The sequence below is a fragment of the Haliotis rubra genome, unplaced genomic scaffold, assembly GCF_003918875.1.
Source record: "Haliotis rubra isolate DU_JTF1 unplaced genomic scaffold, ASM391887v1 Scf849, whole genome shotgun sequence".
In the NCBI taxonomy this organism is placed as follows: Eukaryota; Metazoa; Mollusca; class Gastropoda; order Lepetellida; family Haliotidae; genus Haliotis; species Haliotis rubra.
The window spans coordinates 215151-240000 of NW_025767578.1; the positions used below are offsets into that span (position 1 = coordinate 215151).

General features: G+C 40.9%; 1 protein-coding gene across 1 annotated transcript; it reads left to right on the forward strand.

Moving 5' to 3' along the window:
* Positions 1-4658: 4658 nt before the first annotated feature.
* On the forward strand, positions 4659-6503 carry LOC124262645 (mucin-5AC-like). The gene has a single exon (XM_046697148.1). The coding sequence runs from the start codon at positions 4659-4661 to the stop codon at positions 6501-6503; it is 1845 nt and encodes a 614-aa protein (XP_046553104.1).
* The last annotated feature ends 18347 nt before the right edge of the window (positions 6504-24850 follow it).

Below are 24850 nucleotides of genomic sequence, written 5' to 3' on the forward strand. Positions count from 1 at the left end.
TACATAAGTTGGAAGAAACCAGCCTTACAATGGTATGCATTTAAAATATTGTATAGAATGATATGAATGTTATTTCCACAGAAAACATACAGAATTTTGCTTAATTGTTGTGATTGAGCACAACATGTACTTAGGTACATGACATTGTTGGTCGTGATAACAATGAAATACTACTCAAAAGTGTTTTTGTTTTGGAAGTTGCATCATAGGTGTGTCATACCATTATTGATGAGGAAGTTAATGGTCCTGATAGTCATGGTATACATATCAGAAACTTCGAACCTGGGCCTAGATTTTCGAAGCTCTCTTAGTGCTAAGATAGTCAGTCGTTAGTGCCATACATTAACATTAACTTACGACTATCCTAGCGCTAAGAGAGCCTCGGAAATATAGGCTCTGTGATGCAGGCTAAAAGCTCAATACTTCAAGCACATTCCTATAAGCCTATTGTAGGACACTGACTCAAAAATACTGACTTTATATATTCCGTTTGTGCAACTGTATGCTATGTTTAGCACTACCTTGTAAAACGTATTACCAGCTGTGTCAACTTATTACCTGGAGAGGTAATTACATAAGCAAATTTTGCCTTTTTACTGATCCAGATTTCTTTGGAAATAAAAATATGTTTAAACCATAACCTATTAAAATTGTTAGTTTAGGAAATTGCAAGCATTACTTATCATACTTACCTTTTCCATCTTCATTTACAACTGAACATCTATAACTGCATGCACATTATTCATGATTTTTCTTCAGTGCTTTTTTCTTGACAATAAATAATAAAAACCCACACATAACATATGTTTAAATTCATTTTATCAAATTCACCAACCAAAATCACTGATTGCTGAACATGTCACTCTATCAACCAAAACTTTTCAAGGTAAGATTTTACCCCACAGTCCTTAAATTAACAAATTTCAAATTGAAATTGTATTCTGTTTGCACCCCTTCCCCCCTCAGATGACAAGACCCCTTTCCTTCTCTACCCAACCTCCATTCCCCTCATGGGTAAAATGTGTGAAACCCATTTCCGGTGTCCCCCATCATGATATTGCTGGAATATTGCTAAAAGCGGTGTGAAATTAAACTCACTCGCTCACTCTCTACACATCCTCAGGTGAATAAAGAATTTCTATGAAATATTATATTTCACTTCTTTTCTCTATATTGTGGATTAGATAGAATTGAAGAATAGCTAACACTATCGAAATAACAAAATAAACCATTGATTTTTCAAAAAATGAATAGAAAAGAAAAAATACTTTCTCAAAAGTTGCAGGTGCTGTTCAAGCTAAAAATAATAACAGACCAAGTGTTGATGTTTTCTGACGAAACATGTTTATTTTTTTAAGATACTGATTTATAAAATTATGGATTTAAGATATATCAAACATAAAAACCATATCAACCAAGTGATTTTATCAATTACTAGAGATGTCATTACATGTATTCCTAAATGCATCATTTTGCCATGAAAAAAACATAAAGGATATCACAAGACTGTTGTTTGATATCCTTTTTCAGTTAGCTCAATTTATTGCAGGTATGTACTGATTTCGGTATGACTCAGAAGAAGGCTAAAAAGCATCTTTGAAACTATTGCATTATTTTATAACATGTCCAGATTAAGAAGTTAAACTTGACAAGGCTCTGTTGGATTGTATCAATGGGTAGTTCTAGTAAACTCTGTTTAGGCTTTCCCCTTGACTGGTATGATACACAACCCGAAGCTCTAAGAATTATGTTTGACAAAAATTAAAGTACAAATGACTAGTAAATGCCAGGAAAAGACTAATAAGTATTAATATAACATTAAGTAATTGGAGGAAGATATGCAATTTCATGTATTTCTTTCTCTTTACTCCAAGTAGTTGCATTGAACACATGAACATGACCTCTCATATATATCTTACGAATGATACACTACACAATATCAAGAAGCAATCCTAATAAAAACTACCGTAATAAGGATTCTGGGGTTAGAACAATAATCCAACCATTTATAAATTCTTTGCAGATATCCTGAGAAACTGAAGTACAGTCCTCGACTTTACCCACTAATCTAATAGCCAAGTCTGGTAAAAATTGTTCTTGTCTTGTAAGAACACTAGTCTGTCTCACAGTCCCTGACCCACATTAGTTTCCCCACTGCCAAGCTCTCTCTGCAATGCTAAAGCCCTAAATAAAGCAAGTCTAGATTTCCCCAGGTTCAGGAATCTCTGGTCTCCCTGGGGCTCCTTTTCAATGTAAATGGGCTTGTTTGTTACTATCAAAATTATATATATTCAGAGACTAAGCATTAGTCTATAAGAACACACACACTTGCTGAAAATAATGCCAGTGTTTCATTTTCAGTCCAGCAAATTTGAGAGATTTTAGCACAGACTGTAAGTATAGTAACCAAAATTATAGGGTGCCAGAAACAGCCTCAAAGTTAAATGATCATATAATTCACCTTTGATATTGCTTAGATTAACATAACTAAATGCACCGGCCATTCCTGTTTATTCTTAAATATGTCCATGGTTTGTAAGAAATGAGGTAGTGTGTCTAATAGGCTAGCGGGTAGTGGTCAATGTTTCATCAAACTCACCAAGGTATGTCCAGCTAAAAATGTATTCTCCTTACAGTGGCGACGGGAAAGGGTGCGGAGAGAGTCACACAATGTTTCTCCAGAGATATCTGCATCAGGAAGTAAAGGCAGGATTTGCATCCTGTTACATACCTGTAAAGGTCACGGAAGTAGTAAATGATAAGATAGTCTGCTCTGCTCCACTTCACTCCACACAACTCGACTCCGCTCTGTTCAACTATGCTCATTCCACTACTCTCAGTCCTCTCAGCTCTGCTGAAATGACTCGCTCTGCTCCGCTCCACTCACTCTGCCCACTTAACTCAAATCACTCCACTGAACTCTTCTCTGCTCCTCTACCTCCACTCCGCTCTGCTCCACTCACTCCGCCCACTTAACTCCAATCACTACACTCCACTCTTCTCTGCTCCTCTACCTCCTCTACGCTCCACTCCACTCACTCCGCCCACTTAACTCCAATCACTACTCTACACTACACTCCGCTCTGCTCTGTTCCTCTCCTCTACCTCCACTACACCCACTCTCACTCCGCCCACTTAACTCCAATAGTTGCATTGAACACATGAACATGATCTCTCATATATATCTTACGAATGATACACTACACACATCAAGAAGCAACTTAATAAAAACTACCGTAATAAGGATTCTGGGGTTAGAACAATAATCCAACCATTTATAAATTTTTGCAGATATCCTGAGAAACTGGGAAGTACAGTCCTCGACTTTACTCCACTAATCTAATAATAGCCAAGTCTGGTAAAATTGTTCTTGTCTTGTAAGAACACTAGTCTGTCTCTACAGTCCCTGAACTGACATTATATTTTCCCTACTGCCAAGCCTTCTCTCTGGCAGTGCTTGAGCCCTTAATAAAGCAAGTCTAGGATTTCCTTAGAATCTATGGTCTCCCTGGGGCTCCTTTCAATTTAAAATGGGCTTGTTTTGTTACTATCAAAATTATAATATATATTCAGAGACTAAGCATTAGTCTATAAGAACACACACACTTGCTGAAAAGGAATGCCAGTGTTTCATTTTCAGTCCAGCAAATTGAGATTTTAGCACAGACTGTAAGTATAGTAACCAAAATTATAGGGTGCCAGAAACAGCCTCAAAGTTAAATGATCATAATTCACCTTTGATATTGCTTAGATTAACATAACTAAATGCATCCTTCCATTCCACTATTCTTCATGTCCATAGTTTCACTCCGTGTGGTCTTCATGGTGTGGTCAATGTTTCATCAAACTCACCAAGGTATGTCCAGCTAAAATGTATTCTCCTTTACAGTGTATGATGGCAAGTGCGAGAGAGTCACACAACAAGTTTCTCCAGAGATATTCGCATCAGGAAGTAAAGGCAGGATTTGCATCCTGTTACATACCTGTAAAGGTCACGAAGTAGTAAATGATAAGATAGTCTGCTCTGCTCCACTTCACTCCACACAACTCTCGACTCCGCTCTGTTCAACTATGCTCATTCCACTACTCTCAGTCCTCTCAGCTCTGCTGAAATGACTCGCTCTGCTCCGCTCCACTCACTCTGCCCACTTAACTCAAATCACTCCACTGAACTCTTCTCTGCTCTCTACTCTCCACTCCGCCTGCTCCACCACCCGCCCACTTAACCCGACGATCGATACTGACTGATTTGTCGACGGACTGACTTGATGACGATACGGATCGACGATTGAATATCTATTGACGGACCGACGATGATGACGATATTTATCGAAATGAATCGACGGACGATCGATGATATCGATGATTGACGGACCGGACGATGATGAGACGATATCGATACGATACCGACCGACGACTTTACGACGGACCGACGATGACGACGAAATGACGATATCGACGATTGACGGACCGACGATGACGATATTGATGATGTCGATCGATGATATCGACGATTTATGACGGATCGACGATGATGAGACGATATCGATCGATTGAGCTGAATGATTTATCGATCGACGATGACGGACCGGACGATATGATGATATGAGCCGATGACCGACGACGACGAAGAAAGCCGATGAGCCGATGACCGATTTATGATTATCGAGAGATACTTCGATGACGACGATGACGAAATGACGACGACCGATCGACGATATGATGACGACCTGTGGTTCCTCCTTCTCTGTTCCTCCTCCGTTGCTCTGTTCCTCCACTCCTCCTTCCTCCTCCATTCCTCCATGCCTCCGGTCTCGGTTTCCTTCCTCGTTCCTCCAGCTGTTCCTCCGGTCTTCTCGGTGTCTTCCTCGTTTCCTCCATTTCCTCCGGTCGGCTCGTTCCTCGGTCAGCCTCCTCCGTCCATTTCCTCGTTCAGCTTCCGCTCATTCTTCTCCGGTCGGCGTTCCTCCGTTTCAGCCACCGGTCCGCTCCGTTCTTCTCCGGCTCCGGTCCGGCTCATTCCTCGTTTCCTTCCTCCGGTCGGCTTCCTCGTTCCTCCGGTCCGGCTTCTTCCTCCGGTCCGGCCTCGTTGCTCCGGTCCGGCTCCACTCCTTTCCGGTCCGGCTCCTCATTCCACTCTGCTGTCCTTCCTCCATTTCCATGCCGGTCCGGTCCGGCGTTCTCATTCCTCCGGTCGTTTATCCAGTCAGCTTTCAGTCCGCATTTCCTCATTTCCTCTTGTCCGTTTCCTCCGTTTCTCCGGTTCGGCCATATTTCCTCCGGTCCGTTCCTCCGGTCCGCTGTCCGCATTCCTCCGGTCGATTTCCTCGGTCTTCTCGGCTCAGTCGGCGCCACTCCGCTCCACTCGTTTCCTGGCTCCGCTCCGTTCCACTCCGGTTATTTCCTCCGGTCGCTCCACTCGTCCTTTTCCGCCTCCCGGCTCCGCTCCGGCTCCATTCCTCCAGTCAGCTTCTCTCCTCCTACACCACTCACATTCCACTCGCTTCATTCTTCTCCGGTCCCAGTTTCTCTCCTCTCACTTCCACCTCCACTCTCCCACCTCCACTCATTCCTCTCCATTCAGCTTCTCTCCTCTCGCACCACCCCACTCCACTCATTCCACCTCCAGTCTCATTCTCTCTCCAGTCAGCTTCTCTCCTCTCGCACCACCACCTCCACTCCTCCGCTCCACTTCCTCCTCTCTAGTCAGCTTCTCCTCCTCTCGTACCACACCACCCACTCCACTCCTCCACTCCAACCATTCCCTCCAGTCAGCTTCTCTCCTCCTCGCACCTCACCCTCCGCTCCCTCCACTCATTCCTCTCCAGTCAGCTTCTCTCCTCTCGCACCACCCTCTCCGCACCACCCACTCCGCTCCACTCCACTCATTCCTCTCCTGTCAGCTTCTCTCCGCTCACACCACTCCACTTTGTCCGCTCATTCTTCTCCAGTCAGCTTCTCTCCTCTCGCACCACCCACTCCACTCCACTCCACTCATTCCTCTCCAGTCAGCTTCTCTCCTCTCGCACCACCCACTCCGCTCCCTCTCCACTCATTCTTCTCCAGTCAGCTTCTCTCCTCTCGCACCACCCACTCCGCTCCACTCCACTCATTCCTCTCCTTTAAGCTTCTCTCCTCTCGCATCACCCACTCCGCTCCACTCCACTCATTCCTTTCCAGTCAGCTTCTCTCCTCTCGCACCACCCACTCCGCTCCACTCCACTCATTCCTCTCCAGTCAGCTTCTCTCCTCTCGCACCACCCTCTCCCCATCTCCGCTCCTCCACTTATTCTTCTCCAGTCAGCTTCTCTCCTCTCGCACCACCCACTCCGCTCCACTCCACTCATTCCTCTCCAGTCAGCTTCTCTCCTCTCGCACCACCCACTCCGCTCTACTCCACTCATTCCTCTCCAGTCAGCTTGTCTCCTCTCGCACCACCCACTCCGCTCCACTCCACACATTCATCTCCAGTCAGCTTCTCTCCTCTCGCACCACCCACTTAAGTGTGTTGGTGGGCATTTCTTATGAACGGTTTTGGTGTAGTGAGTTAAAGCAAATATGGTACATATGTCTTTGTGTATTTTTACAGTGCAACAAGACACCACACTTTGTACGTAGCCGTGAAAGAAGCATGTCATTTTCTGATTGAGAAATTCAAGAACCTGAATTACAAGCACCTCAACAATGAAAGTTCAGTTATAATGGAGTCTATCCCATGTGTTTGTGAATGTCTTGAGGTTTGATACAGAGGAGCAGAGGGGCAAGAAGGCTTATGTTCATTTTCAACTCTGTGTAAATGGAAAACTGTAAATGGAGAAATGACTGATAAAATGACTTTTAAAGTTTTAGTGATGCCATATTTTCATTATATTTCAAAGTTACCATTTAAAGAGTTTCATGTAAAGAAAAGGACACATATTAAACAGAATCTCTTTTTGTTCATTGTATATGTTGTGATTCCTCTGGGCTGATGATACTACATAACATTTCAAACATCAAACTAGTATTACTAGTCACACGCCCTTGACCAGAAGTGGGATAAAGCCTTTAACACTTATGGTTAATTAAAACTTGAAGATTTCCTTTGGACAGATGATACTAAATGGCACTTTAAACTTGTGAGCGAATTCTGAATGTACTGGATCAATAATTCTAATTTTCAGATACTTTAAACTATTATCATTAGTAATGTGCCCTTGACCCGAAGTGGGACAACACCTTTAAAACCTACAGTTTAGAGAATTTGAAGATTTCCTTTGGACAGATAATAGTAAATAGCAGTTGAAACTTGTAAGCGAATTCCAAACTAACCTTGGGGTAAAAACATTTTCAAGATATCTATAAAATGTAGCAACTTCTACTTGTTTTCCTTAAAAAAAATATATTCATAATGTCTTAAAGGACCAGAATTGCAGAAAACCATGATTTTAGGTAGCACAATGAATTTTCATACCAGTAAGTTACAAAACAACTCTAGGGCATTTAACCTCTTCTCTGATTGAAGTGCAGTGTTAGCAATTCCAGACACGTCGTATGTAAACATTAATGCATAAAGATTGTCCACATTGATATTGATATTTACACCTTTTCCACCAAATGTTTAAACAACTGAGAAGAGTTAGTTTATGAAAATAATGAATAACTGGGGGCTTAGTATACATACAGCCTTGTCGAGTGCCTTGATTACATTTAAAACTGTTGGTGAGACCACTGGGGGTTCTAACACAAGTTGAGAGCTTAGAATACATGGACTACAAACTATTATAAAACCTGCCCCATATCCCAACATCTTTCAAACAGTCAAATAAAACTTTATGGTTGATTGTATCAAATGATTTTGAAAAATCTATGAATACACAATAAAATCTACCCTTTTTTGAATGTGAATATTTTTGTACAACAGCCTTCAGTGCTGTATTTTGCTCTAAAGCCAGCTAGCCCTTCACTTATAATACTATTATCATCACTCCATTTCTTCAGGCTGGAGGTTAAAATACTGGCAAACAGCTTACAAAGAGAGTCAATGAATGATATACCCCTATAATTGCTGGGGTCTTGAGTGGCATCAGGCTATCAGCATTGAACTTGGGACAAATTATACTTCCACCCCACCTCCATCTCTGGGAAGTTCCCTGTACAGAGGATTTCATTAAAAAGCAATGTAAAACGTTTAAGAGTATATTGTCTAGATGACTTAATAAATTCAGCTGCTATCCCATCAGGTCCAGGAGATTTGTTGTATTTCAGTTTATCAGGGATAAAGTTCACTTCTTGTTCAGTAATGATATCATTTAAAGTTTCTACACACACAGTGTTATGTACAGAGTCTGGTATATCACAAGTAGAAGGCTGAGAGTGATGATCTGTAGTCAGTAGAGATTAGAAACGGTTGACCCAGTCATTGGAGGCAATGTCATCAGATATCTTTGATGTAGTTTTAACAGATTTAAGTAATCTCCAGAATATCTTACGATTTTTTCTGGCTTCCACAAGTTGATTTCTCTTGTTTTTATAATACTGTTTCTTTTAAAGTTTAAAGAGACACTTAAAGGAAGATATAAATCATGTGATTACATTAAAGTTCACATCATAGTCTCTATGGGCTCGAAGAGCTGCATATTTTTTATGCTTTAATTCCTCTAATTCTTTATCCCACCCGGCGGTGGGGTAGCCCAGTGGTTAAAGCGTTGGCTCGTCACGCCGAAGACCCAGGTTCGAATCCCCACATGGGTACAATGTGTGAAGCCCTTTTCTGGTGTCCCCCGCCATAATGTTGCTGGAATATTGCTAAAAGTGGCGTAAAACCAAACTCAGTCAGTCAGTCTTTATCCCACCAGGGAGGTTGCTTTTTGATTGTCCTTAGAATAGATGTATATGAGTTTCTCTGTGAAGACAGCAGAATCATGAAACATGTCCATATTGTTTAATATTGCAGAGTCAATATTTTCTTTCATTTGATTCAGCAATTGCTCAGTGTTAGTTTCCACCAAAGATTGAATATGATCAATGAAAGTGTCACACAATTCTTGTGTCCATGTTGGTTTGATCCAGTCACAGTAGGGTTGGTCAGAGTGGGAGTTGTGTCACGATCACTTGCTGGAGATAAAGTCATGTTGAGAGAACATGAGATAGGGAAATGGTTTGAATAATCATGTTCGCTGACTGCAAAGTCACTATGAAATGGAAATACATCAGATGATGCAATCATATGATCAACCACACCGCATCCATTATGTGTGAAATAGGTGAATTCCCCATGTTTGTCAGTAAAAACTCAGCCATTCTATATATGCATACTAAAACTTCTGCACAATTCAGAATGTTCTTTGCCATAATTATTTACACTAAGTCGGAAATAGAAAAACACTGTTTTTAGGCTGTTATTCTGAATCCCTAAAATGTACACAACTGCATATAGCACATGTCGAAATAACCCACATCGGCCTAACTGGGCGTTCAGTGGGATGCGTAAGAGGGTATCCAGAAAAGCATGTTTACTCGTAAAATAGGGCAAAACTTAGAACAAATACGAATAGCAGCGGAAAACAATAGATCAGACTATAGATGGCAATTAGGTCGCTCAGCCAGGTATGACGACGGACAGTTGACTTGCCTGGCTTGAAATGCATGTGCTGCCTACAGGCACAAAGGGTCATCTCAAAGATATTTTGTACTTTTTCATGCGTGTTGAATATGTCTCATCTCTTGATTAACATCTTACATGTCCTTCTTTCATTAGGCTTATGTTGAGATATGTAAAAGAGTATGATACCTGATAACCAAAGAAAAGCATCGTATTCAATTTCTCAAAATATATAGGTGGCAGGATAACCCGAAGATCGACAGGACTGGATATTATTTGTAAATTGTTATGACATGCTGTTTACTTCCCCAGTTTAAGTAGCCTAAAGGATTATCTTATCTTAGCTGATATCTCTATCCCCCAGCCCGACACCAACCATCGTCTGCGACACCCGTCCTGGTTTTGCTTTTGAGACGACCCCTCCTATTTGTTTCATTTTATAGTGACAGTGAGACTCCATGGTAGCTACATCCTTCAAAGTTTCTGCATGAAAGTTATTATTGTTTATGTCAGCTATCGTTTATAATGAAGCTACGTCTAATTTCAAAATGGCATTTAAAATGTCCTTTGAAATACAATATATCATTGCACAATAATTTGCATAAAGCCATGGCCTGTTCCAAATAAGTGGTTTTGGTTATTCACACACCTCTAATAAATACAGTAACTACTCCGCTGTGTCTACCAAAACGTTTACTTCTTTCTCTCGCACAATTTTCAGTAATGAATCCATCTAAAAAGTCACAAAATTCTGATTTCGTTTTAACAAAGGATTCAACAAAGGCAGCAATATCATACTGTTTACAAAAGTCTTTCAACTTACTGTTAGCGGAGTTGTACTAATCCGTCGATGTTCCACGTGAATATATCAAAAGATCAATGGCCAGCACTCCACATTTGGTTACTGTTAGACTGAGCCAGAGTGCCCCTTTGTGAATCAGTACTTCCGGGTCCAAACAAACACACTCGGGGTCCGCCCACATCGGGTATGTCGATCGAGAGAGAGGCATACAGAAACGTAGTATTTCTGAACACAATAGAATTTTAGTCTCTTTATAGTTTTGTTTGGTTGACTAAAACATCCTATTTTAGCTCCATAGTGAGTTAAACATATTTCCATCGCGATAGCTCCGCGAGACACGTCTTACCTGGTTCACTGACATGCGCAGATATAATACAATTAGGTACATTATGATCGTAATTGTTTTACAGATATCTTAAACACATTTAGAGATATCACAAAATATGTTCTTGATATCTCTATAAAATTTTGATTTATCAGTAATTTTATTTTGGATATGAGAAATTAATTAAAGATATCTTCAATTATATACAGATATCCTTAAAACAATTGAAAGTATGTTTAATTTCTTAATACATTTGAAAACGGTTTGGCATACGATCTCGCCTTATCGCACTAAACCCTCAAACTTATGTGAAGTATTTCACGAGGAGCAACTTACAACATTTAGGAAATCCCAGACCAACGTCTATATGTTATAAGCATGTGTTTCAAGAAGACCAAATGCATGTGTCTTTCCAGTTACCAATAAGCCTCACAGACTTCAGCAGAACTTTGAATGGAAAAAGAAACATCCTGCCAGCGAATATTTGTTCATGCATGTTGTAAGCAAATATCATTATGCATATAAAATCAATTCAAACACAACTCTTTGTAACCCCCAGAAAATAAAAAATAAAAAAATACATAAATATACCAAAAAACCCCCAAAACCCAAGCAAAAAAAGAAAGAAAGAGAGAAATACAAAAAAAAAGAACAAAACTCAAACCAAAAAAAAAAAACAAGAGCAAAAACAAATACAAATGAAAAGACAACCATAAACAAAAAAATTTTCACGTTCACTTTAGTCGGACAGTCACCAGTTCGTCAGCGAGATCTACCGCGTGTGATTCCCTCCCACAATCCAGGTACACAGCTATGTATTTTATGTACGCTTCTGTATGACATTGTCAGTCAGCCATGCGCATCAGCATCGCACCATAATCTCACAATCCAGTGCACATTAACATTAAACAATAATTTACCCGGACATGACAGACATCTGCTAAATGATACATAAATAAAAAGATATTTTGTACTTCGTGACTGTAGTTTTTCGAAAACAGAAAATACAGAATAGAATAACGACAGATACACTGCATATTTAACCACAACCAATACCCGTACCTGCATACGACAGCCGACCCCAAAACATGCACAAAAATAGAGGAAAAAGATTGACTTCTTTGCTGTTTGCTGACAATTAACTCCCTGTTGGTGAGTGCAAACTAGCTATTTTCCTGTTGTCCAAAGTTCACAAGTCCAAAGCCAGCCATATATATTCTCCATGTGATAATGGCCTATGTTGGGGCTGTTTAAGTTCACTGTTGAATTCAGTGAATCATGCCGAAAACTTTCGTGAATTCAGTACATTATTCGTTATCACAATAATCCAATCTTCATGATTTGTTTTTAGAAAGGAGTTCTTTAACTTGAGTTTAGATGTGTCTTATCAAAGCAAGACTTGTCTCAGCTGAACAGGATACTTGTCAACACTCGCATATATTTAATTTGATAGTAATTTTGTCATGTTCGAGATGTATTAACACTGTCACTATGGTCAAAGACTATACTTTGTTATTCTTTCATTGAATATAATGACTAATACTTCAGCTGCTTACTTGATATGTTTCGCCACATTTGTTTGGTTTCAGCCCAATTCTTTATGTTTTCATACGTAAATCGTTCTCCCACAGTGATGAAACATGTTTACAAGATTACTACCACACTCTCTGGCAGTTTGTGACAAGATTCCCAGGGCAGCTTGGTTTTGTGTACACTCCGTAAAATTTACCTTTCCAAACCTCTCATCACACATACCAATATACCCCGTGCTCTGGTATGGGCGGTGTATCTCCTGCCTCTATGGAATCGGACATTTAGGTATCGTGTTACACTTACAGTATACAGGAGTGAGTGAGTGAGTTTGGTTTTACGCCGATTTTAGCAATATTCCAGCAATTTTACGGTGGGGACACCAGAAATGGACTTCACACATTGTACCCATGTGGGGAATCGAACCTGGGTCTTCGGCGTGACGAGCGAACGCTTTAACCACTAGACTACCCACTGCCCCCAGTATAGAGGAAGTGGACATATATATATATATACATAAATATATATGCTTTTATTCCTCCATAGGAGAGTACACAGGAAAATTGAGATGAAAAGAGAATATGAAATATATCAATTTAAGTATTTACACAGTTAATTACGCCGGTTTTCATTACAGTCTATATTTTTGCTTCAAGTTCAGGTGATGGAGTCACAGAGCTCGTACAGTCCTTTGACTATGTGACTGGCATATTCCAAATGTTCATCCTCATTTAGGTGAGTCGGGGATGTGCACGACAGCAAGCAACACACGAGGTCATGGTCATCTTTCTCCAGGAGAGTCACCGTTGCTTCAATGGCTCCATAACTTAGGATGTCACACCACAGTTTGTCTCTCTGCACAGTTGCCCGTGGGCACACACTTTGTGAATCAGGTGATCCAGATAGTTCTGCCCACACATATTACACAACCCCTGCACTGTATATGGACACCACAGAGCAGCAAGGTGTACAATCAAGCTGCACTGTTTCTTCAGATGTGGGTAGTGCCTAGCTACTATCCATGCTCTATGGGGACTCTGTTCTGGATGGATGGAGTAGAAGGTTCTCAAATCTGGGTCTGTCTGCATGAAAATCTCTTGGTTTCTTGTATTGCTTCTACCACAATTTTCTTCCAGCGTCTTTTACCCACAAATGTACCACTGTCTGTAAACTGTTCGAGATGATGGACGAGGTTATATTTAGTCAGGGTATGAATGACGTCAGGAATAAAGCCTTTAGGATGAGGACAGCTCTTGTTTTTGTACAGGAACAGGCGAGTCATGAACAACTTGTGCGCAAGACAGTTTGGCAGTGGGTTGCACAAGGTCCCAAGAAAGAGAAGCTTCTTTTTGTGTATGTATGCTTCGATAGGTAAAATGCCAAGGAGGGCATTACATATATCTGTTCTAGTGGTTCTAGGTAAGCCTTGACAAAATTTCAGACATGTTCTTTGGGAGCGTTCAAGGGAGAGAATGTGACCGTGGGTAAGTCCTGACCATAACTCGCACCCAAATAATCCTTTCGGTAAGAGCAATGGTCTGGAACAATTGTATGCTTGTCAGTGGGTTAAGACCTTTGCCATGGAGCCCAGATTTGACCAGAGCTAAAGTAGCTGACTAAGTTTTAGAGCAGGCTGCTGTAGTTCTGTCCCAAGCATTGAAATTTGCGTCCAGTTCTATTCCCACATGTTTAAGTTTGGAGACTTGAGGAATTGTCTTCCCATAGAGAGATATAACACATATATTGCCCTACTTCTTGGAAAAGACCGTTACATTACTTTTACTTGGTGAGAATTTGAAACGCCAGAGTGCACTGTAGTTTTCACATTCCTTTACCATGATCTGTAGATCGGCTGTCACCGGACTGAAGATGGCAATATCGTCTGCCTGTGTTGGTGCTGCAACTTGTATATCCAGAGCCATAGCACCTTTGAATTGGAGAGTCTCTCAAGAAGTTCGTTGATATGCACGAGGTACAGCTTGGCTGAGAGCACGCTTCCCTGCCTCACCCCCCTCTCCAGAGTAAACCAGTAGGACAGTTCGTTGTTGACCATTACACAGCTTCTCATTTGGTTGTACATGTTACCAAGGAATCTCCATATTGGTCTTGGCGTATCAAGTTGATGTAGTTTCCAGAGCAATCCTGAGTGCCAAACAGTGTCGAACGCCTTCATGCTGTCAAGAAATACTGCTTTCAGTGAGTCATTCTGTTCAAGGTAATGTCTTGCTGTCTCTTGAATTACAAAAGAAGTATGGCACGATGATAATCCTTTCCGAAAACCAAATTGATGAGCACTCGGAAAGTGTTTGCAGCTATTGAATAAAGGTGTTTTTCTGTCAAGCATAGATTCAAATAACTTGAAAACGACAGGCAGTAAAGTAACTCCTCTATAAGAGTCGATTGAAGTTCTAGGTTTATCGCCTCATTTGTATATAGGAATAATAACTCCTTCCTTCCATGACTTCGGTATATACCCAGATTGAATAATGCCATTGAATAGTTGTGCAAGAAATCTGTTAAGATAAGTACCTCCGTGTTTTAAGTGTTCGTAGCATACTCCATCTATTCCAGGTGCCTTGCTGTTCTTAAGAGTTCTGCACATAGCTGCAACTTCATCTGCAGAAGTAAGGATACAATCGGTCTCGATATCACTGTTGCAGACAAGATCTTTGAGGTTGGCAACTTGTGTTTCTATGGAGTGTTTGAAGGCGTTGTCAAAGTGTGTTTCATCCGTATCTTGTGATATCTTCTCCAGGTGATCCGCTACTGCATTGCACATGCCTTTTGCATCTCTTACGTATTCTCCATTCACAAGAAGTGATGTAAGAGTCTTCTTCGTGTTGGTTCTCCTGAAGAGTGACCAAAACTGCTTCTGGTCGACGTCACACATAGTTGCCAGTCTGGTGGCTGACTCTCTCATGGCTAATCTGAAGGCATCCTTGGCTTCCTTGTATTTTTTGACGCTATCATGTTCCATTCCCCTAGGTCTATTTGTTAATATCCAATGATGACGGGCATCTGTCATGGTGTCATGGAATAGTTTAACTTCCTTATTCCAGAAGTGCTTCAAGAACACAGGCCCTCGTGTCTTTGCGCGGATTAAAGATTTTAAAAAAATATATAAGTATTGGAGATGACCCCGACTCGAAATGCTTCACAGTACAATACATTATGACAAGGCCGGACACTTCGATGCACCCCACCCGACTGTTTGCCGATCGCTACACTAACACCGCATGCAATCAGTTAAAACTTAATGTAAACATAATCATGGATGATTGGCCTATCGAGAACCACTCGTGACACCTACCAATTGTTATTTCTGCAAGTCGATTGAAACCCCATTTTGACTCTCAACTAAACGATCTTGGCACAAATGGATGACGATATATCCGCGCAAAACTGGTGTGTGGTCGAAACAAGCCCTCTGATTGGTCAATGCTTCTAAATCTGCTCATTCTTCATAACTTTGCGGGAATTTTTACTTTCATCGACTGCTTGACTTGGAGGAAATGTGAGATTATTTCCAGCAATGGCTTCTCAAAAGAAAGCATCCTTTGTAAATGTCTCCTTAACAAACGTCAACCAATCAGAGGGCTTGCTCCGACCGCACCCTCGTTGTGTGCGGTTATATCGTCATCCATGTGTGTCAACATCGTTTAGTTGAGAGTCAAAATCGGGTTTCAGTCGACTTGCAGATATAACAATAAAGAATTGGTAGGTGTCATGAGTGGTTCTCGATAGGCCAATCATCCATGATGGTAGCGTAGCCATCGACAAAGCAGCCGGTTGGGGTGCATCGAAGTGTCCGGCCTTGTAATGATGTATATGTACTGTGAAGCATTTCGAGTCGGGGGTCATCTCAAAAACAATATTTTATAAATCTGTAATCCTCGCAAAGACAATACAGAGTGGGGAAGGGATCAGATTACCCTCCTTCACTTGTACGGATCTTTGGTTCGCTCTAAACTAGACTACGGCTCCATTGTTTATGGTGGAGCCTGCAAAAGCAATTTAGAAAAATTAGATTCTATCCACAACCAAGCCTGGGAGCTTTTAGGGCCTCTCCGGTACACAGTATATATGCAGAGGCTAACGAACTTTCCCTTGAACAACGCCGCATTAAACTTTCACTGCAGTATATCACTAAACTACGTTCAAATCAGTCCAATCCAGCATACAATTGTGTTTTCAACCCTCTCCATGAAAACTTGTTTCCTCCACTTGAAATCAGAATTCAACCACACATATCTGCAGCTAAAATAGATCTCAATAGCATAGCACCCTACCGACTCCTGTCCACAGGTCGATCTTACCCTCACTAAACTCAAAAAGTCCGAAACAAATCCCTTGGTGTTCCAGCAGGAATACATCCAGTTACGTTCCAAATATGACACCCATAGATCCATTTTCACAGACGGATCCAAGGATGAGGGCCAAGTTGCCAGTGCTACAGTCATTGGATCTAAGACTGTCTCCTCTAGGATTCCCGACAACAGTTACATTTTCACTGCCGAGGCCAAAGCTATCTTTTCAGCTTTGACCTATATTAAACAGCAGAATCATTCCAAAAACTTCATCGTTTTCACAGATTCATTATCTTGCCTTCAAGCACTTCAAAATGTTACTTCAAGTCACCCAATCATTCTGGACATTTTAGAACTTTACAACGACCTTTCTACTGGCCAATGTGACATCGTCTTCTGCTGGTTGCCGGGTCACGTCGGCATAGCAGGTAACACAAAAGCCGATGCTGCAGCAAAAGCAGCTCTTGACAAGCCCTTATCTCCACTGCTGATCCGGTACAGTGATTTCAAACCCACTATCAAACGCTATACTCGGGACCTCATGCAAAAAAGATGGGACACTCAAATAGGAAGAAATAAACTGTATGAATTGAAGCCAACAATTGGTTATACCTACTTGGGTTGTCAGTCAAGACGTGATGAGGTAATTTTACGACAATGTCGTATTGGCCACAGTCGGTTTACTCATGACTATCTGCTGAAAACGGATTGGGATGGAACCCCCCATGTGTGTCTCTTGCGATGAGGTTTTCACCATCAAGCATATCCTGCTTGAATGCGTGGACTTATCGTCTGCAAGGGACTCACATTATGATGCAACAAATCTGAAAGATCTGTTCTCCCGCGTGAGCGCTCATCTGATAGTGAACTACCTGAGGGAAGTTGATCTGTATCATAAGTTGTAACTGTGAAATGTGACTATCATAAGTTGTAACTGTGAAATGTGACTAACAAATTGCCTGCCTTTAAATTTGGTGCTATGACTTTTTCTGCTTTTAAATGACAATGTAATGAACATATGTTTTTGAAATAAAACTCATTCCGAGTATGTACTTAAAATGTTTTTTAATGCAAACTTGTTCTCGTCACTATATGGCTGGAATAATGCCGATGTGACGCAAAACCCAACTCAACTCAACAACTCAACGCATATGCGACACAGCAAACGTGTAGTCTTTAATTGTTCCTTGTCGGAAGGCTTTCTCCCAGTTTTGCCTTGCTTTTACTGTTTCCTCAGTAAAGTTAGGTCTGACCTCAATCTGTATTGACCACTAGACTACCAATTTCCCCCCAGTATAGAGGAAGTGGACATGAGAATCGTACAGTATGCCCGTTATATTCCAGTGGGAGGAGAACCCAAAGTGATGCAGATCCAAGGCGGTTTCCACTTTGATGAAGCACATGGTGACGGATGTGATCCTGAAATACCTGGAAACATTATCAGGGCGCCAAGATACTTAATTGCAGGTAAGTAATTACAGTACATACTTAATTTATCTGGGATCCTTTTCGACCTGTTCTAATTCTGTGATTATAATCGCCTGACTATATAATGAAGCAAGCATTATACTAAGTAAGATTTGAATAAACATGGTGCAAATAATACATTAGGCTATCAAGCACACTAATTATCTGATAAAAATGACAGTTCAGTTTACATTACGTTGTAATTGCCTTCTGATCTTATGTCACCAGAGTAAAACTTGCCATGAAATGACCTGAGTGACGACAGTTCCATGACCGTAAACCATATTGACAAAGAAGTTTACACAGATTACATTCACTGATTTCTTAAGGAAACACAATACGCCAGGGACGGATGCTGATGCATAATATTATCATTACACTGTGAAACCATGATGTGGATGACCAACTCTTGCTGTGGATTCTCCTGGACACACACTGGCCTTTGTTGTGAGCTACTGAGTAACGCGCCAACCATCCAAATAGTTTTGTGTTATCTTTTCATTTACAACTTTAAATCATATAACAAATGATAAATCAGTGCATCAGTAGAAAACTGGGTGTAAGTCTATGGCCCGCATCATCAAATCTGGATTAGGAGTTGACACTCAACTTCAACACAAAATGTAGGAGACATGTTGTATAATATGTAACGTTAAATTCGTCTGATATTGTTGTATGTCAACTGCACATGCATCTCGCTGTAAAACGAAACAGGTATAACAATTCGCACCCGTAAGTGATTTTTTAACTGTATTATTCAAGGGGGATAATTCAGCTTGTACTGTTAGATCGTCCATCTTCATGATCCCGAGGACGAGTACGACTGATAGATCAGGAACACTCGTACCTACGATTTTCTCCCCCTTAAACAGATAGGTGCGGACTGTTATCTAACCGTTTTTATATATATGACTACTACTTAGGGAGAAACACACCCGTACTCTCAATTCTTTCCGAGTTCCAGACGTTTGAAAGAATGGTACTTCGTGGACTTTCTTTAACTTTGAAGAACAATGAAGAAGTTTCTAATTTGGCAGTCGTAAGTTGTAATCAAGCGTGTATTTCTGCTGTGTTCGTGTTCTCTATCTGTTCCATGTTCCCCCACAAGAATTGCGTGATAGTGAACATCAGATAACTCAACATTAAGGCTTAAATGTTCATGTACTTTCATAATAGAAGAGTTTATTTTATAGATGATTTCCCATGGTTCCCACATATCACCAGAATCAAATTGTCCGTCAAACAATTTAACCACATGCTTCAAGCCTAATGGTGACAGGCTCTCCGACACAATGTACTTTGATTAATGTTAGTGTCAGAACACAAACAATTTCATGCTGAAATTGGTTTATCTTTGTGGAAAACAACGTGGCGTTATAAGAATACCCAGGGAGGCGCCCCGGGAAACCATGGCCACTGAGTGCATTGCGACACATAATAGAATCACTGCCCCAGCGACCCTGGCACGTGGAAGTAGATACACAGTTACAACATGGGGGTAACGCAGAAATATGTGGCCCTTATCAGTGACCAGGGAGAGACGGTATAGCAGAATATTGCACATTGGATATAGCTTGGGGAAGGTAGTTTTCGTGAAACTGACTAATTAAAGACGTGGGCCTCGGTACTAAACGTCTCACAATAATTCGTCAAAGCCATGTGCCATGTTGATGTGTCTTGGGGATCGGCAAGAATCGCGTCTTTCAAACTATTTCTAATATTCCACATATACTCCACCGTCAGTGCACAATAGCCGCTGCTTGTGCCGATGTTAGTGACTTGCATTTCTTGAATGAATGTATGTAGCATTGTTCCAGCAAAATCCTGGAGGGGAACACCAGCTACTTTGCTTCTACCCTTGTGAAGATTGGAACACGAGCTTCTGGCGTGATGAGCGAACGCTTTAACCACGTGGCTGTCTCATCGGCCTTCTTGGAGACTAATTACAATTGTCTGCCATGTTCAATTCTGCTGACCATATCCCAGGCCATATTATGACGAAGCACATTTGCGAGATTTATTTTAACAATTTAAATTTAATGAAACTGAAGTGTTTTGTGTATGTTATTAAGGAATTCAAACCACGTATATTGGTTGTAATGTTTTATAATGCAATTTGTACAAGTAAACCTTCTGCACGGACATACTGTTGTTGGTGGTCACCTGTATTGTCCATGTTCATTGCCCAGGGTAATCGCCGAGCTGTTCAGAGGTCACACGTGACATAAGTTTGTCGGCACACAATGCATCATCGTACCCATAGATTTGGTCTATCCTTTTACCGGTGGGTACAGACGAATACTGCTATCAATGAATTAAAATCCAATATTATTTTCGTTTAAACCATGCCATGTACTTGATCTACGCTTGATGAGATTTGATTACATGTATCTGCTTGCTACACCCTGCCTCATCCATCCTCGTTATAACCATAGGGTACGCACACCATTAATCCATTCACGGAACGGGCCACGGCACTGCATGCTATCTGGATGTCACGAGTTATTCACACAAGCCTGATGTTAGGACTGACGGCAGACAACATGTGTACTAGTTAGCCTACTTTGTTGTTCTGAGGAGAAACCCACGGTTGTTCTTGTCAATCTCTCCTACAGTACACAATACTTTGATTGGTCCCACAGGTCCTATATGAATCCTTTTTTCTGTAAGCGACGGAAACGGGGTTTGGTTGGTCAAAATGGCGTTTAGGGAGGATACATTTTGGGAAAGGTAGCTAGCTGGAAAGGTGATTCTTTAGCGACTCGCTATATATTGGAGGAGATGCGAGTTCGCACAGTTTCTCACAGCGGGTATATAATACTGATAACGACCTCACAGACAGGCTAGTTACTGACGCCCCGTACATGTGACGGCATGTTTGAAATGGCTCATGTGTCTCTGAAGTTCTTAGGCACGATTGTAGACTCCTAGACTAATGCTTAGTCTCTGAATATATATAATTTTGATAGTAACAAACAAGCCCATTTAAATTGAAGAGGAGCCCCAGGGAGACCAGAGATTCAGATCCTGAACCTGAGGAAATCTAGACTTACTTCATTTAGGGCTTTAGCACTGCAGAGAGGGCTTGGTAGTGGGAAAATAATGTGGTTCAGGGACTGTGAGACAGACTATTGGACTCCGAACGAGGGTCTGTGATGATGCACTTCAATCCCGGATGCTTACCACAAATCAATGATGTCGCTTCAAATAGCGAACTCAAGTTTAGCAAGTTTGTTGCTAGTTTTGAAAACCCTGAAGATTACAGTTAACAGTGGTGTTTTACACTCAGATGTCAAATACCAGCTGATACTGGTACACACTCGCTTCCAATGCCTACAGCCATAGCGGTCAAGTATGTCGGTGTTATACACACTGAATCAATTTACTCAGCTTTAGCTGCGAACACTGGGCCGAAATATATTTTCTACCAAATATCTACTGTAACATAAAATTTCTTCCTCTTCAATTATTAGATCCATATTATTTCAGGAATTTTGGAGGACAATTTAATTTTTCAGTTAAAAATCGCTGGATGTCGTCGTAGTGGCGGTGCCAAATCAATACCCGTGCCTCCATAACAGATCTTTACGATGTAATATTTCCTTGGCAAGAAATGTGATAGAACCTTCAGTGGCCATGTGAGTATGATGGACTTGTTAACTTTGATGATCTCAATGTTATACAGGGTCAACTGTTGTTAACTCGGACCGATAGACTGCTTTGTCCACTGTTGAGCTCGAGGTATGCCTACTGCTGTGTAGGTCCGGCTATCTGTGTGTCACATGTACACTGTAAGCACTGAGACCACGCACTTTATTTATTAAAATCCATTGAAGTAATTTATTTATTTCTATGCAAAGTATTTATATAACTAATAATTACCGAAGCCTAGCTAATCTTTTAATTTGGATGATAAATAAAAAAAATAACGATGTTCTTGTCACCTGCCATTATACCCGAGAAACCCCACGCTATGGTGTTTGTGGGGAAATTCCCGTTTTACGCTCAGGTCATGCGTTCCAGATGAGTAAACATATTTACACACGGCGCGTACGCTGTCTCAGAGCGATGCTATGTCACCGCGATGTGTATCCTGTTGCTCGCAGCCTCTCTCCCCCAGCGAGCCTGACTAGCAGTAGAATATGTTTGCTGTGAGATTGAAAGCTGAGCAGGGTGCACGGGTGTTTGAGAGAATCGCTTGTGTCACTGCCGAATTGATGTTACAATACCGCTACCTATGTGCGTTGCGTGTACGTACACTGTACTTGTTATTATCTTAACCATTGCACCCGGATAGGGAAAATATTCGGGTTTTACCATGTTTCCTTATCTTTCAAACATAAGGCATGCATTCACAAGTTCTGTTTTCAGAATACATTATGACTGATGAACCACACTGTCACACTCACGTAAAACATAATTGTGTATGCTGACACCAGTATAACGGGCATATTGCTTTAGCACAACAATATTGTAAGAATTCAGATGCCATACAACCCAACCAGCTCATACCACAGAAAGTCCACATTTCTTCAATCAACCTGAAATGATGATCTGTATTATTCCCGACATTTTAAAAGACCATTAATATTCATTACTAGCATCTACTACATAGATATAACCTTCCTCAGGAACATATTGATGTTGCCACGTCTGAACTGCCTGCAGCTACATATTCCTATCTAATGATTCATCTATCTGAGAAAAGAAGTGTCGACTGGCGGATTAGTGCAACAGATTAGTGGAGATTAGGATTTTACCTTGTAATGCTTCCGATACTGCAAAGACATGCTAGATTAGCGAACTAATGATAATTTCTTAAGCCATATGCCATGAACTGTCTGTTGACGTTGATTCCAGTGTTGATTAATTTACAAACAATCCCCACACAAAATAAAACATCTATATACTGTGACAGAATCTCCTGACAGGGGCGCTGAACTTGTTATGATCGTGGATGCACGTGTTTCCGAGAGGGATAATATGAAATCTGCCATGGAACCGAGAGTTACAAAATGACAGAATATTTCTGTCTAAAGACTTAAACATTCGTAAAATCTAAATATCGACAAAACACCTTGCTATGGACCTTTACTCAATCTTATGAAATACAATGTAATAAAGTTTCAATACATTTTTAATACATTTTAGCAATATCCTACCCTGGCAGGTAACGATATATTATACCTATTGAAATCTTTGGATTTGGTACAATTTTGTCGTCAACATTTTCAAATATAACCTCAGGGTTTCTTTGATGGGCATTTTAGAAGTTGAGTTGATGAAGAATAATGACAATTATTATGGATATACAACTTCTTTTATTCTGTGGAGGCGACGTTTCGACATAGGTTCTAATGTCGTTGTCAAGCAAGTGATACATGAGTAACAAATTGAGAGAATATTACGGGAGTAGTGGTTACAGTAGATAGGGAATGAGTTGTTTATACAATAGATGAGGTTGATGTACAACGTTTGTATGAGAGATTGAGTAAATTGATAGGAAGCCAGTAGGGTGACATACAAGGACTGAATTAGAGCTTATACAACTGAGTATAAAACTGTATAAGCTCTAATTCAGTCCTTGTATGTCACCCTACTGGCTTCCTATCAATTCCTACCAGGCCACAACACCGACATATGGTAGAGCGGTTCTGTGTGCTCGTGCTGCATGTAGGAGCATCACACACTTGCGTTAGGTCTTTGAAAATCTCTAGGATGATCAGTTGAACTCTTAGGACTATTATTGGTGTCCATCTTATTGACTCTGATATAGCTGTGACTTACTTCATTTCATTAACTGCTAGTGAACTGGCGTCTGCAGCGCAAGGGGCTTCTACAAACTATTGGCATGATGAAAGCTTGATCGGCTGTGGTGTAGGGTAGCATCTCTGTGCTGGAACCAAGGCCTCTCCATATTGGGCAAGGAAGCGTCAGTGGACAATACTATTATGGGTCAACCTTTGCATCATGCTCGATAAACTCCAGGGTAAACGTTCCGATAAATCTCCACTAGTGGAGACACTTTTTGCATTTGAAGACGATAACAACAATGCTGACCTCCTCGTAGCATGAAACTGGATAGAAAGCCATAAACGTCAACTTTGAATTTTCCAATCTTATCGTGGTGTAAGATCGCTGGTGGTTTAACATCTACTGTTACACATCAGTACCGACTGTAATATGTACCGAATGCGTTCATTATAACCATTCAAACGTTTCAATTTACACAGTGAAGTACAAAAAGTGGGTACTATTGGCGGATATAATTGACATCGAAACCGGACCTCGGAGACGAATTGGCATTTTTGTCGGGGTGGCATTTATCCTAGACCCTTTTTGTTCATGGCAGGTGGGAGCGTCACTCCCCTGCCCCACTGGCGACTCATGCTGTCCCACAAGATTAATCAACATAGTGGATCTTGTAAATGGGAATAACTGACAACTAACTGTTCAGTCGTGAAACATACACGATCACGTAAACGATGGAGATATCTGACAGATATTAAATTCGGTTACTGAAACATCTCCATGATTTTTCCGGTATTTGTTCTCCCAAACTGAGAATGCGGATGCTGCCCACGTGCAACTGCCAGTTCAGCACACGGATGTACAAAAATAAGATTAGCAAATCTCCCTGTTGAACAGGATATTCTGTCACCATTCTTTTCCACAAAATCAGTGGGCCAAAACATTTACTGTCGTAGTCCATTGTTGAATAAAGTGTTTGGAAAACACCCTCTCCCAGATTGCGTTTAATCTCATTTAAATTAATTGTATCCACGTCCTGAGCTCATTTTTTGACTTATGTCAAAGATAAACATCAATGTGTAGCT